This window comes from Agelaius tricolor, unplaced genomic scaffold, assembly GCF_023055355.1.
Source record: "Agelaius tricolor isolate 1412-34295 unplaced genomic scaffold, bAgeTri1.0.p SCAF_2, whole genome shotgun sequence".
In the NCBI taxonomy this organism is placed as follows: Eukaryota; Metazoa; Chordata; class Aves; order Passeriformes; family Icteridae; genus Agelaius; species Agelaius tricolor.
Genome location: NW_027269262.1, coordinates 38092765 through 38109028, shown reverse-complemented (window position 1 = coordinate 38109028; position 16264 = coordinate 38092765). Strand labels below are relative to the sequence as shown.

The 16264-nt window shown below is 36.2% G+C and overlaps 1 protein-coding gene across 3 annotated transcripts in view; it reads right to left on the bottom strand.

The window, feature by feature from the left end:
- The window catches only part of NETO1 (neuropilin and tolloid like 1), a 62870-nt gene that overhangs the window by 19641 nt on the left and 26965 nt on the right, over positions 1-16264 (bottom strand). For 2 of the 3 annotated variants that reach the window (XM_071456459.1, XM_071456462.1), the window contains exons 5-6: positions 9034-9075; positions 8793-8920 (exon numbers count right to left, since the gene is read on the bottom strand). In XM_071456459.1, coding sequence (XP_071312560.1) covers positions 8793-8920; positions 9034-9075 — 170 coding nt within the window. Of the gene's footprint in view, positions 1-8792; positions 8952-9033; positions 9076-16264 lie in introns of all 3 variants that reach the window. The other variant, XR_011684223.1, reaches the window with a different exon arrangement.

The following is a 16264-nucleotide window of genomic DNA, read 5'->3' as shown; positions in this document are numbered from 1 at the left end:
AATGTGCACCAATCCTCACTGTGGTTACAAAATATCAGCTCTCCCAGCAATTTCCAGCATTCATCAATTATTCCTGATCTGTTCAAAGACACTGTTCATATAGCAGCACAGACAAAATCTTATTTCTATGGGCTTATCACTTGACATTCTTTAGTTTCTGGAGGCATACCAGCCTTATAAAATAGTAAAATATTTCTTAGAGTAGCAGTCATAAATACTGAAAAGGAATCAAGAGAATAAAAACTCAGCATTTTGTTTTGAGTCTTCCAGGGGAAGAAGCCAAAACCTTCAGTTTTTCCCAAGCCTGAATTCTGCTGTCAGTCATACCTGTTCATTCCTCCGTGTGGGAAATTCAGCCCACACCGTAATTATACAGACCTGATAGGTAATGGAACCACTAGAAGGAAATATTTGACTTAGAAATCTATGTCTATCCTGTAGAAGAAAGATGCCACTTTCTCCAGTGCCATGAAGTTTCATAAATTAGATAAAATAAGCTGCTGATATTCTGAGGTGAGTTGGAGCTTCATTTTCGTAATTGTCTTTGGAGATGACTACTCCCAGAACTTTATATAAAATATTGAGGACTTTGTACAACACACCCTGAAATCAGGGGGTTTATTTCAATCTATTTTTTTGAATCAGACCTTTAGCTTAAGACTGCAGTGCATTTTTAAAAACTGGAAACTGATTACACAAACTGACAACCTGACATTGGATCAGATTTTATTTTAAAGAGCTGGAATGATTTAATTGCATCTGCACGCCTCTGCCAACTTGTATGGTTTCATTGCTATATATTTGCCATTGTTCCTGTCACTGGCTGTAAGACCCACACTGGCAGAAGAAAATGACTAATAATAAATTGAGTTCCCCAGGGAAAGAATAAAACTGATTTTATGACAAACCCTTATTTAATGCAAAATGTTCCCTGTACATAGCTTTTTTGAAATCAGGGAAATATTCTCATTGCTTTTGCTGATATGTGGATGTCACTAAAACAAATGTATCAGAAAGTGAGAGAAAAATTATCAATATTACTGGTTATTTCATTTACAGAGATCTTAGCCACTACTTCTGCCATCAGTGGATAAGGAACTTTGTTCCCCTGAAAGAAAATGAACTAAAGCAGAGGTCACAGACTCAAACACCACCATCTGCCTTCATTAACCATTTTTCATTGATGCCAATAGGAGCTTTTGGAATGAACATTTCCATAGATACTGACACAGTATATTAGCATAGTGGAGGCATTCTTGCTGAAGAGAACATCTTATTTGAAAGAAGCATAACTGCCATATCTTCTTCTTTCACATTTTTGCTGCAAAGTTTTAATAAGTCACTTTTGTCAAGTCATCAGCTCCACATTACTTAGGAGAGGGGGCTGCTCAAGTATTAGATTAACTGAGTTTTGAGATGTCACTGCAAATGCCAATGTCATTAGCAACAAAACTGATAAAGCCTCACTGCAACTGTGGCATAGTACACTCAGTCACATAATATTTTAAATAATTCTCTTGTCACCTGTAAGTTTTGTATGGTCACCATAAATAGTAATTAAAAAAGGAAATGATGGGAAAGTTTTACTATTTCTTTTGATTTAAATTTGAAAACAACAAAAATCTTTGACTGAACATACTAGAAAAAAATCCCGCAAAATTATTGTAAACTATGAATAATATATCACCTCAGTAAAATAGTCAGATTATAATCTCCTCATAGTGAATCACTTCTGATGAGTTCTGCTTTTTAATCAATCACTGAAGGTTAGGGATGACAACATGATTGATCAGGCCAGTCAGGAAAAGCTTCAAACCATATCCCAGCATATCAGACTTAATATATCTGCAGAGACACTCGGTTGCCTTAAACCAAACCAAACAAAAAGCCATCATTCAGCTGCCAAAAGTAATTTAAACATAAGAGAAAAACTTCCTCTTCATCCAAGTGTAATGTCCAGATTTCGCATACTCTCCTTCTGGGTTCTGTTAATTCACTTGTAATCACAGGACTGGGTTAAATTGTCCTGTTGCTCAGTGATAAGTTACAGCACCTGCTTTATTCTACATCTTTTTCAGCTCTGTGTGATTAACACGGTACTTTCAAGATGATGCCTCCAGTATTTAGGCCTGGGAAACCCAGTTTTTTTAAAGCAGATTGTGCAACACTAATTGAACTCCTTCAAGGCAACCAGACACCAAGTACACCAGTCAAGTACACAAGTCTAAAAAGCATGTTACCAATGAGGCTTGTATTTGTCATCTGAAATGCTCTGTCCTCTTGCTTGGATGTTATTTTTTTTTTTTTTTCAATCAGCATTACTTCAATGCAAAAGTGTTAATAACACATGATCTGTTGCATTTTTGTTTGTTATTTTGGGGGATTATTCTACATTTTTGGTCTTTCTGTTACTAGTCTGGGACAATGTTGTGCAAACAGAGAGCTCCATACCTCGTATTTTCTTCTGTTCTGGAGCTTGGAGAATACTGTCTGTCAAAGATGACAATTTTATATGGTACTTCTAAGATACTGTGATTCACAGCCAAGGCTCACATATTGGAACACCAGTTTTTCTAGACAGGTAAAACTCTGGATTTCTTTGCTTTGTTCTATTTATTTCTTCAAACTTCTCTGACTATCCAATAGTTGACACTTACTCTGTCAATTCATCCTCATTTTTTTTTCTTTTACAGTCCAAAAATGCTCCCAAGTGAGCAATATTTACAACTCCTTGGTACTATCCTGCTTTTTAACACTGAAAACTGGAAATCACATCCTGATTCTGCTGTTCTCTTTGACAGACATTTTATTACTTTCTTTAATAGCTTTTTCAAATTGCATTTATTAATAGCTATTTGGTTTGAGGATGCTGAGTTTCATTATATTTCTATACCTGAATGGAATAGATTAATGGTAACTTAAAAGTGGGGTTTTTGACAGTTTTACTGTGGCATGTAAATTGACATGCCTTCATAGTAGAGATATATACATGATTCCAAACATGTACTTGTCTTGCACCTTCATCTCAGAAAACTAATTTCACATAAGAGATTTTATTAGTTTAATGTAGGTAAACAATATTTTCTACTTGTTTAAACATAATTTGTTCACCTTGTACTCACCATATTGGACAAAAGTACATATGCTGTACTTTTTGAAGTTATTATTATAATATTTTTTGCATTATCTGTATGCTAGTAAGCTTCAGAGCTTCTTCAAAGAATTAGATCATCTGAAGATTGCAAAAGTATCTCTAGCTATTAGGTTATTCAGCCTTTAAATTTTATTTTTCTCTAACATTTCAAAAATCACCACTCAAATCGCTCCTATTAAGTTTTAGTGCACCACTTAAAGCTTCTGTTCTATAACTGATTAAGAAGTCTCCAAAAAATTAGTGCATCTTATCTTCCAGTGCCAACAGCTTAAACTGCTTTTCTTACTAGCCTCATCTAAGAGCACAAATTTCCACTTCACATGGGAGAGCAGAAAATGTTTTGGTTTAGTCAGATCAGTTCAAACAGACTCATTCAGAGCTCTGCAATTTTCTTCACCGATGTTTCCTCCTGACTGCCTAGGAAATGCATGTACAACAGCCCAGTCTCTCTCCAGACTGCACTCCCTATGAAGGCAGGCACCTGGAACCAAAGAGTCATCCCTCCATTTGGTCAGGAGCAAACCCTTAGTAAACGTGCAAGTGTCTTGATCACACTGGGTCCCACTGCCCCACTCCCAGCCTCATTCCTCCCCAGCCCTGCCAAGCTATTGGCCAGCTTGTGCTTGGGCCAGCCCCACTGCCTGGGCAAACCCAGCCACCATGGCCAGGCCTGTCCCAGTCTCATTTGTCATGTCCTGGCACTGTGGCCTCCCTCATCCTGGCCCCCTCCCATGTGCTGGGTATCCCCTTCCCACTGCTCCAATGGCTCTGCTTCAAACAGATACCACCACTCCCTGGCAGCTCAGGGTTAAGGATGCTGCCATGATGTGCCAAATCTAGACACTCATTAATTGAGTGTTAATTTGGGTTTCCTTAATGTCTTGTGTTAAGTCTTGTGTGCTATAACCTTTGTCCAGTATCCTGTTTAGGTTGGGCAAGAGAATTAGACGTCATTTTGCCTAACTACCTTGTAACTTTGTTTTATTTCTCATGGTGCAAATAAAGAGGTTACTCCCACTATTTGTTCAGCCTAAATGTACTTATTGCTTACTCCTCCAGAGCAGATTATTTTCACTGGACTACATTCAAATTAATTCCTGTTTTGATGCTGTTTCCTGAGGTGCCCAGACCCTCTGATAATAAATGGTGTTTCTAATAGCACTGCTTACTGTTTTATTTCCAGCATAGGAATATTTGTAAATATTTTATTACTCTTACTATCAAGTTCTGCTGTGTTATTTTTTCTACAGAGCATCTCAAAAAACAAGCATGGCACAAAGGTACCTTGCTAGGAAAGTTGCCCACCAAAGCAAGCACAAACGTGGTTCTGTCTTCCTGGGGGCTTTGTCAAACTATGCTGACCCATCCAACATAGAAAAACACTTGTTGATATTATCTTCCAATACTTCGCCCTTAACAGAAGGTAAGAAAACTACAATTCTATTCATTTTCTTATTTTCTAGTTCTAAATAAAAAATCTTTGTGCATCCACTGTTTGCAGCGAATGATGTCCCAGAAATTTTTCAAATCACTGTGCAATGAGCTTATACACCTCCTTCTTTGGGCTTTGTTCTACACTGAAGAATTTTCAGATCAGGAAATCCCTCCAGAACTTTATTGTTCTGGATTGGTTAGCACTTTCAGTCAGCAGCTCTCTTCTTAATTTCCCATTCTTGCTCTGAATACAAATTGCAGTCACATTCTACATGAAGTGCAGAATCGCAATGTTACTCCACTCAAAACTCACAACTATCTTACTCAGCAGGAACTGACTTTGAATGATTACAAGAAACACAGACTTTACAACTAGTCACTTTCACTGTATGAGACTCTAGCTCTGCATAAAAGTTGTGTTCAGACTGCCTTCTGCACTTAGAGAATGTTTGGGTTCTGCATGCATTTCAGATTTATTTTTCTCTGTGTGTGTGTCTGTGTCAGGGGGTGCGTGTGTGCATGTGTGATATAAGGTAATCAATGATGTCTCTATTTTAAGTGTGTGCAACAAATTTTCTGCTCTCCGTCCCATTCCAGAGCACTGAGGATAGAAGCATTTGACCCAGACTGCCAGTTTGAAGCTCAGGCTTGGAGACCTCAAGTACACACTTCCTGGCTGATCTCATTGCTCATATATTGAGCTCAGACTTGGCTGGAATCTGGAATTGGAAACCAAGGGAAGCACTTGCATCTTGCTTCTGCAGACAGTTTAGACTGGATGAGCTTACGCCAAATGAAATTGCAAGCAACTCACATTCTGGCACAGTTTAATTAAGAAACTAAAGATGAAAAAATCCAATGCAAATTCTCTCTGAGAAACTCTTGCCTTTTAGGCATAATTCCCAGTAACAAACTGTGCAGCCCAGAGTACAGGAACATGTGGGTTTAAAAATGTCTGCGTAGTTCTCACTGTTCTTAGCAGGAGAGCTTGTTTTCATAGGTGCAATCTGACATAAATTAAAATGATGTCATTAAGTCACTGTACTGAATATGTCATTAATTCAAGGTTGGATAGGGACAAAGGAAGCTGACTGTAAAAAATGGACAGTAGATTCTAATTCAACTGAATCAGACCCATAAACAATCTTATCATAAACCTTACTTCATACAAAGTTCTTAAAAATTTTTCCACTTGTCCCTCCTTCCTTAATATCTGTATATTTTTCAACTTTTCCCAGTGTGATGAAACCATAACTATGTGTGCATCTATGCATGTATATACTTGTCTGTGTGTACATAAATATACCTGTTTGAAAAACCACACTAAGTTCAAATGCTAAATTGGACTTACCCCCCAAAGATGGATATAGCCTTGAAAAATCTTTTTTTTTTATCCTAGCTTGCTGTGAAACCTTTCAACTCCACATTAGGAAATACTGATTTATATACTTTTATATTGCTCAATCTCTCTAAGCAGGTAATTCTGTAAGATGGGAACAGCAGGATCCATCAAGAGATGACCCAGTCCAGCCCTCTGCCTAAAGGTAGGATTATTAATGTTTCTCTCATTTTTCACAGGTGTTATCTAACCTGCACTTTCAGACCACTAACAATGCCAGCTGAACCAATCAGCCCTCCCTGATGTTCGAATTTTCTTCCTTCATATTTAATCTGAAACTTTCTTCCAGAGTGTGGGACCCTAGGTTATCATACAGTCATGGGCATCACAGCATTCCTTCCTCCTTGTAAGAGCCTGTTATTGCATTGTATTACTCTCCTTCACACAATTTTCTAGATGACATTATATAACATTCAGTATTACTTCATTTTTTCTAAAACTTTCTTGTTGCTCTCCATTCCAGGTGCCCTTCAGCTTGGATACGCTTCTTAGAATGCAACAAAACTAAATGCAGATATGGAAGTTTATGAAGAATTAATGAACTTTAATTTTTAGGCCTCTACTCAGAGTAGTAGTTTAGTATTCTTCTGATACACAATGTATTTTCAGTTACATAAATACCTAGTTTGGAGTTTTACATCAGAACTGAAGTATGAATAAATACTACAGGTAGGTAAAATTGTGATTTTTAGCAGGGCTTTGAATCATATAGAACTTCAGAGTCGGACCAAGAATATCACAATTACATTATATGATCAACCATAAACTTGAATTTAGACTATAGGGAAATGGAAATGCTATTGGCTTAATTAACTGTGCTGATTCTAACAATAATTCTGTGTTTATCTGCTTTCCTTCTACTAATACCTAAATACATCATCGAACAGTTTAAATTTGTAGGGTTGTATAAAGATCAACTGGTCCAACTTCCCTGTCATAAGTAAGGATGTTTTCAACTAAATCCAGTTACTCAGAGCCCCATCCAACCTGGCCTTGAATGTTTCCAGGGAGGGTCATCGACCAACTCTCAGAGCAACATGATCCAGCATTTCACAACCCTCATTGTAAAAATGTCTCCTTCATGTCTAGTCCAAATCTCCCCTCTTCTAGGTTAAAACACCTTGTCTTACCACTACTGATAAAATACTTGTCCTCTTTTTCCTTACAGGCTCCCCCTTAGTACTGGAAGGCTGCTATAAGGTCTTATAAGGTCTTCCCAGTCTTCTCTTCTCTGGACAGAGCAAACTCTCATCTCTTAGCTTTTCCTCACGGGAGAGGTTCTTCATTGCTCTGACTATTTTTGTGGCTCTCCTCTGGAGACATTGGCCAAGAGGTCAATGTATTTTTTGTGCTGAGGACCCCAGAGCTGGGTGCAGCACTGCAGGGGGGGTCTCACCAGAGCAGAAGGGCAGAATCTCCTTCCTTACCCTGTTGGCCATGTTGCTTTTGATGCAGGCCAGGACACAATTGGCTTTCTGGGCTGGATGTGTACATTTGTGGGGCACGTTCAGCCTCTTATCCACCAGAATCCCCAAAACCTTATCAACAGGGCTGCCCTCCATCTGTTCTTCCTGAAGTTTGTATCGATACTGGGATTTGCGCTGAATGAATATAAACTGCCTATAACACATGGAATAATCATTCATCAGTCCAATAATTTCATATCACTACTTAGTGCAGCAAAATGGGAAGCTCATCTACTTAATTGAAAGCCTCTATCAATATTAATTTTATCCAAAAGTAAAAAAAAAAATGTTATAAGATGAAAGTATATTCTGGAAATCATTTATCTGTCGTCTTTATGAGCCAACTCCTTTCCTATACTTTCCCAACAGAAAAATGCTGATACTAATGATTTTTTCTCTTCTGAAAATCTTTCCTGAAGAGAACCCTTCAACATTCATCCATGTGTCATTCTGATGATGAAACAATTACATATTCAGTACAGTCTCCTCACTGAGGTTATACAAAAAAAGCCCTTATCAGTTTAAAGGCAGCAGAGAGTAGTGCATATATAAATCCTACTTTCTAAAACCTTTCCTGTCCAATAAAATACATCTAGAAAAAGTATACTGTGGGGTGTCTTTTACACAGTGAATGCGAGAAGGTGGGAGGCATAAAGCTGTTCCTGTTGCAGAGAGGGGAGAAGTGGTAGTGTAGCCAGCAATAATTAATGCATAACATAACTGATAAGTTATGGATAAGAGAGAAAATCAAGGGGAATCCAAGAAAAGTATTTTTGAATTCATTGCAGCCCTCTCATGTTTCTTACAAAGCCCTGGCTTGCTTACTGTGGAGGAAAAGAAATGAGAATACTCTTTTTGTCTGTGTCTCTAAATCAAAGGAATTAAAGGCTTCACATGGAGGAACATTAATTTACTTTATGTCCATTTTCACAGTCCCAGATGAGAAACAATGATGACCTCAGGGAGCCAGCAGTGCCCCCTTAGTTGTCTCTATGTTAGGTGTTTGAAATACAATGAAAGTTAAAATTATAAGATTACTTCCCACTTTAAAACATATATTGATTCTTTCAAAATATGAGCAAAATTAAAGATGAATTTAAGAAAATTACTTATGGCACAAAAAACACATTAGTATTGCCCAAATAATCATTTATGAAGAAAGGTGGTTATTTTGGCTGAGATGACAAATTACCCTTCCACAGGAGAAGGAAAAAATAGTTTACAGTTCAAGCTGTAAAGTTATTAAACAAGATCTGACTGTACTAAGAAATGCACAATATATTAGAAAAGGCAATTTCTTAAATTAAATGGCAAATCAGCAAGTGGATGAAGGACTGACCTTGGATCGGGGTGGTGCTCGGATGTACCATTTACAGTCTACTGCTTCAGTTTCAGAAGCTTTTCCTTCTTTAACAATTTGTACAGATTCCACAATTCCTTCAGGTCCTCCCATCTCAAACTCACAAACTGAATAACAAAACACCAGAAAAAATGAAACCTGAACAGCAAACAAAAATGTTTTCTACAGCAGAGTATAAAGGCCTCCAAGTTAGAAAAAACCCCAAAAACAACATACCAACCTGGCAATGGCTTCAAAACGCCAAGGTCCTTAAAATCTGGATCTTAAAAATAGAGAAAGACAAAGTTAGTTTTATTCAATATCTAGGATGTTATGCTAATATGTTCAAATTTTATAATGTGCTTTAGTTATATAATTATACATATACTTATTGGAAATGGGAACTGTTTCAAAACTATGGCAACACAATAATTATTAATGCAGAAATTATTGATACCATCATACCAAGTCATTTTTTTCTGTTATGAAATCCTGTTTTTTTCTGTCTCTCTGTTTCAGAAGGGTACAAAAATATTTCTGCATACATTAGCAAGTGAGAACATCACATAGCTAACCACATGACATTTTAATACATCAGTATAGTGAAAGAAGATATATTTACAGATCCATTCAGAATCTTTTTGCCTATTTTGCATTTTGACAAATATCACTCAACTTAATTGGAGAAATCCAAACTTAATTCTCTGTTTATGAATACTCTGCCATCCCTACTGACCAAAAGGAGACACTTTTTTTGTCAGAAGCATCCTTTTGGTCTTACTGGAAAAAAATACCATAAGAATTATCATTAGAAGTCATTGTATGAACAAGTTAATAAGTCTAATATGTGTGCCATTTTCCATCAGATAAATATTATTATATTTATTATCTGAGAGAGCTTGTATCATGCCTTTAGATTCAGGTGTAATACAGAGATGAAATTAGTTGGTCTTAGATGGATGTGTTTCAATAGACAACCATCCATAGACAAATCATCATTTCACAAAATTTGGCTCGGTTTGAAGACACTGCCCAAAACCAGAAATATGGGAGGCTAAAGCAACTCTAAAAGTGATGTCTTAAAATAGACTGGTCTTATCTGGGAAATTTTTATCACTCACACTGCTTTTCTACCTAAAATTAATGTTGTGCACTGTTTTTCTCATTTACACATGAAACTGATCTTGTTTCAGAACTGGGTCAGTGTAGAAAGAATTATCAATAAAAAAAATGAAGAGAAGCTTTGGAAGAAGGAGATATATCAAATGAAAAAAATTAAACTCACAACCAAGCCACAAGAACTGCTCTTTCCCTCTAGCCTTAGTCAATTAGGAACAGTAAGAATCATAACTAGATAATATAACAAAGTAGTTCATTACTATATAAGCAAGATCAGCCATTTTAATCTAAGTGGTCAAAATGAGTTGACTTAAAAAACTAGAGTTGTAAGACTGCTGTTAGATTGCCGCTCTATAACCAGGCTGCTGTTCTTCCCAAATTTCTTTTACAGTTGCACAACATAAATCATGAATAAATACTCGTGAACTTACATGACTGCAAATCTAGCTGAGTAGGCAATTAGTATTAATTGTTGCATATTTTTAGAAATCAGTTGATAGATATGATTACCAACAACACTAAAGGTAATAAAATATTTCAGCTAATGTACTTTGGATGCTGATATCTAGCTCTGAAAGTGAGATACTGAAAGGAAATCTACTTTTACTTATGGTTTGAATTACCATCCCGATATCTCATGTAACTATTGCATTTCTTCCTTTTACTGAGTTTGCAAAGATTACTCGGATTTACTGAGAACACTCCACCACATTAGTAAAGTACATATGAAGAAAGAAAGCAAAAAATGTCTTGCCAGAATTTTCCCCATATGAGAGTCTTCATATAAGACAATGTTAGTATCAGGAATCCAGGCTGAAGTACAATCTAGACCATTTGACCCACAAAACAGCTCTGAAAATATGTTATTATTTAACAATACAGTAACATTGGAACAACACATACAGAAATGCACATTCTGTTAACATTCTAGAAATATGATAGACCTGCTCAGTTTTAAAATATAAATTTTTGCAAGTTCTCAACTTGTAAGAGTTTCAAGACTGAAAGGGAAATAAAATCTATGACATCTGAGGTGATAACCCTTCATTAAATATTGATATTATACTAATACTACTGTAATAAAAACAAAATCTGTAAATAAGGTATTATCACGCATGCTTAAAATTCACCCATGTATGAGCATATTTAACTAGCAAATATTTGCTTTTCAAATAGTGTCCCATTAAATGGATTAGATTTTAGAAGCTCCTCTGTATGTAATTCAATCAAATTGTTATTCTCAGTCTGGCTGGGTCAAAACATTAATGTTATATAAACACTGACTGGCCAGATTTTCCAATAGATCAAAATCATGTTCCTGTGAGGAAAACACCCAAGACTGGAAAACTTTTCTGTGAAAAATAAGATGGATCACCTATAAGTAGAGGTAAAAAAAAAAACCAGAGGCAAAATAAGAAGTAATATGGAGCTGCTAGAGACAATCCAACAGAGGGTCATGAATTTTTTTAAGGGACATATAAGGAGAGGCTGATAGAGTTGGGATAGGTCAGTCTGGAGAAGGGAAAGGTAAGAGGTGATCCCACTAATGTGTACAAAAACCTAATGGAGGGGCACAAAGAGATTGAAGTCAGGTTCTTTTCAGTGGTTTGTGGTGACAGAACAAGATGCAATGAGCACACATTGAATCACAGGAGGTTCCACCTGAATATGAGGAAATGCTTCTCCAGTATGAGGTGACTCAGGACTAGCAAGGTAGCCAAGAGGTTGTGGAGTCTCTATCCTTGGAGATATTCAAGGATATTCATTGCTGTCTAGACACGATCCTAGGCAAATGGCTTGAGGTGACCCTGCTTGAAAAGGGGGTTGGACAAGTCAACCTCCAGAGATACCTTCTGAGACCAGCCATTTTCTGATCCTCTGATTTTGCAATAACTAAACAATAGAATTAGATAATAGTGAAATAGCCAATCAAAAGTCTAGACCTGTTCTCTGAGGTAGCAGCAGAAGTTACACAAATCTCTGTCACAATGCAGATTTAGTTTTGTGGACTTTGCTCTGAGTTGCAGGAACATATACAGGTCTGGTTTCAAAAAGCTCCACTAGGTCTTCATGGGAGGCTAACAAGATTTCGGATGCTAGCTTTGGAATCTATACTTTCCATGGAAACCATTCTACATATCTTTATTTGTCATTTCACTGTTTCTATGCAGGAAGTCTGGCTCTTCTAAGCAGCTGGCAAACATGGAATTTAAATAGAAAAACAGGAGGCCAATTGTAAGGAGTTAGGGTACCTGATTGCTCAAAAATTTTATGAAATGAAGAAAATTGTAAAGTAGAAAGGCATTGCACATCAACTCCATTAAGCCTTCAAAAAGTATGTAAATGACCTTGTTTACAAGTACACTGCAGCATCTTATGGGATTGCCCAGCTGAGGCATATCCACACAGAAATACATTTACCCATCCATGCATGCACATACACATGCAACACCTCACTCCATGTCACTTACTTACACAGAAAGTGAAATTGTTTAAAATTATATTGCTTGAATAATTTCTGTAAGACATAGGAGAAATGCATAAAGTTCAAACTAATTACTAGCAACATGATGTTCTGCTGGTAAGTATTATTGTAAATCAATTCTAAAAGATCATATGTCGAATTAAATATCCCACACATAAAAAGATCATTCAACTTGTCTTCAAAGAGAGATGGCACAATGCTTTTAAAAGTAATGTTGTAATACAAAAAAAATTAGAGTATTTTTACTGTTAAAAAGGCAAAATTTCCAAGTACATCTCTCACATTTTATTCATCTTTCCTTAGCTTTTCATGTAAAATTCATCTGGGCACTTTCTTACCCAGAAAACTTCAAACCTGCTGCTTTCACTGATAAAAAATAATAGATATCTCACTCTGGAAGCCAAAAGATACAAGTCAAAATTTTATTATCTCTTTTAAAAATGGAAGATGGAGTTTATGTGTTCCTGATCATGTCTGGACTACAGTATACTTAATTACACAATTTTATTTTTTAATATCTGAAGTGAAATACATACAGTAAAGAACACGAGCAATTGCTGTACAGTTAAAAGTCAAGAGGAAGGAAGTGTGTAGTACAAAATTCTGGTGCTGAATAACTTCTGAAGTATTTTTCTCTTTTCTTCCATAAATGACATGTGGAAGAATTATTTGAACTATTTGAATAATGAATACATTACAAAGAGTGGATGTTTAAAACCTAAGGAGGTTTTTGCCATTTGTGAATACAAAAACCTCCTTTTAAATGGATACATACAGAAAGTAGTCACAATAGTTTGAATCCCTGTTTCCTAATCAGAAGTAGGGAAGCTGTCCACTTTTAATCAATGATCAGACGGCTGTACATATATCTTTTCACTTCTGTCTCTGACTAGAAATAGGTATTCAACTCCTATCCATCAATATTTACATAATTTTAACACGTGCACATGCTTGTCTGTCAGATAACTTATTAGAGACATGATTTGACATGTAAATACTCATAGAAAAGTAAAGAGAATTGCACTATACAGCAAGCCACTACTTATTTATCTGTAAGTTTACTAAGTCAAGTTGTTTTACAGAGATTTCTGGGAACCTAAACCAGCCTTGTCCTCTTGGGGGTGAGGTATAGTTCTCTATAAAAGCAGAACTTGCACAGCTCATTACAGAAAAGCATGATTATTCTAAGGTATTTTATGTCATTACCTCATAGTATTTGATGATAGAGTAAAAGTAATGGAAGAATATGGCCAAAAGATTTTAAAAACATAAAAAACTTCTCAAGGAATTGCTAATATAATTCCTAAATAGAAAATAATTTCTGTACACAAACATTTTTTTTTGTGATGTTGAAAGGAAATTTTGCTATTCTGCTGGGGAGAGTAAAGAAAAAGTAGTAAGAAAAAAAAAATGAAGCTAAATTGCTATGCAAAACCCCATAAATTATTTCTTATTAGCCTAAAATGAAATTTGTTCTGATGGCTCCTTTCATATTTGTAGTCTTCTTGAAACTTCCACATATATTTCTATATTTGTACTAATGATACCAAAAGGTGTTCAAAGAAAGCCTCTAGTTTGCTAGACACCGTGAAAAGTTCTGTAGTAATTATAGTTGGCAATATTATGTGCTGTATTTGCTCTCTATTTTTTATGTTTTCTTTTTGAGGACAATATTGTGATCAATTGCAGCTCTTTTGAAAAATACATATTTGTAACTTAAAATAATTCTTCTCAAATTTTTTCCTTTATTAACATAGTGATGAAAGAACAGAAAGCTTATAAGTGCAAATGTAGCAATGAATATAACTCCTGCTACTTCACCTTGAACATCTACCTATCATTAAATCAGTAAAAAGTCATATGAAGGCAAATATTGTTGAAATAACACAAACTATTATCCAAAAGTTTGATTTCTACAATACTTACTTTTTTTTTATTTTTTTTTCATTTGTCAATTTACTACTCTCAGCTCATACCTACAAAGTATTTGTTTAGTGTAATTAATATATATTGTATTTGTATGGCGACCTCAGAAAAACAAGATATACTGCAAGTGTTAGCAATAGTTGCACATTTCTATGCCAAAATTAGGGGTTTCTGTGTTTCATTGCAATCTATTTAGAAATAAAAAAGGCAACATTGGAAAAAAAAATTAAAATAAAATCCATGACTTTTTGAGTAACTTTTTGCTAAGATTGGTCAAACTGAGCAGACAAGAAGCACCTGAATAAATTCCACTGGAGCAGAGCACATGATAACAGAAGTTGCTGTTAAATTTCTGTTTTCATGCACACAATGGCAGGCTTTGAGATTTTAGCCTGCTTGTCTCTGATGTCTATTCTGCAAACCCTTTAAAAAATAGGGCCTTTCTCCTGTGTAAATTTTGTTATGGATGTCAGAAAACAAAAAGTCCCATGAGATTCCAGGTCTCATCCTGAAAGGGTGTTTCAACCCTTCAATATGTGCTCCAAAATCCCAGAAGTGAGAAGTGCTTTTTGGAACTGTCCTAGTGACAAAGGAGAGCAAGAATTAGCAACAATGTCATACTCAGGCTGATGAGTGGAAAGAGGAGGTCCTGGAGCCTTGCTATGTGTGGGATCATTTTTATTATGTTCAATATTTACACAAGCAGCTGAGCACTCCGTTTAGTCATTATATTCCCTTTATGCAGCACGCTCTGTGTGGAAATGCAGGGAAAAAATGATGCCATGATGAATATGTCAAGGGCTGCATATACCTTCACCTGCTGGTTGCCTGAAAATATTGAAACAAGACTGAAGGAGCTCAGGAGTCCACTTTATCTGAGTAATGCAGCCTTGCTGTGACAGTGCAGCTGACTTGACCGCCAGCACCGACTATCAGTCAAGGGCAGCACCTTGTCTGTGTCTCCCCAAGATAATATCCTGGAGGCTTCCTGTAATTGACTAATGGCCTCTTAACTGGACTAGGAAGAGAGATGTGCAACGCTATAGTGGTTTTCCTGAATAATGGTAAATTCTGAGGATTCCTAGTCATGCAATTTCAGCAGGATACTGCTAAAGGCTCAGGATTTGTCTCATCATTTTTTTAATAGATGACTCCTGGCCCAGTCCAAGGAAATAACACTTTAAGTTCATGTCAGATGACTAGGGGAAAAAATGAGCCCAAATGTTTAGCCACAACTGAGTACCAGGCATTACTTCTGCAGATTGAACCTATTTACACATGGTTATTTCTTGCTACCACTGAATGCAGAATCTGCACATCCTTTTCAGGATATTTATGCTGTACCAGTCTGCTGGGTGAATTTCTCAGGACAGAAGGATCTTATGAGAATAACTTTGTGATTTAAAATAGCCTTTGTTGTTTTCATAGGAGAAATGTTTTCTCCTAGTTTTACCTCAGAACATTTAACAGAATGAATGCATTCACTGTAGTGCTCTTTTGAATAGCTACATCTTTTAGACCTCTTATAGTTAACAGAATATACTACTTGGGCTGCTTCAAGTAGCACTCTATAACCTGTTGTTCACTGCACATTTTGGCACATTTCCAATTAGAAAAGAAATACAACACAGTGTTTACACCTACTAATATTCTCCTGCTGTAGCTGGCCTTGCCAGTGATGGCATCTTTTTGAAGATAACTGCCTCTCACACGAGAAACTCAAATATCTCCTATAGTTTCCATGTGTAATAACTCACTTTCCACTTTAACAAGCAAATTCTTCCACTGCCTCCATTTTTTTTCTATTACAGACAAGCAAAGCACCAGGTGATCTTTTGCTAAAGTGAGGAATTGTGTCAGAGAGCACAAAAGGGAGCTGAATTGTGTTTGTAAAAACAACTACTTTCTTAATTGTTTCACCATATATCAGAAAGAGATGAAA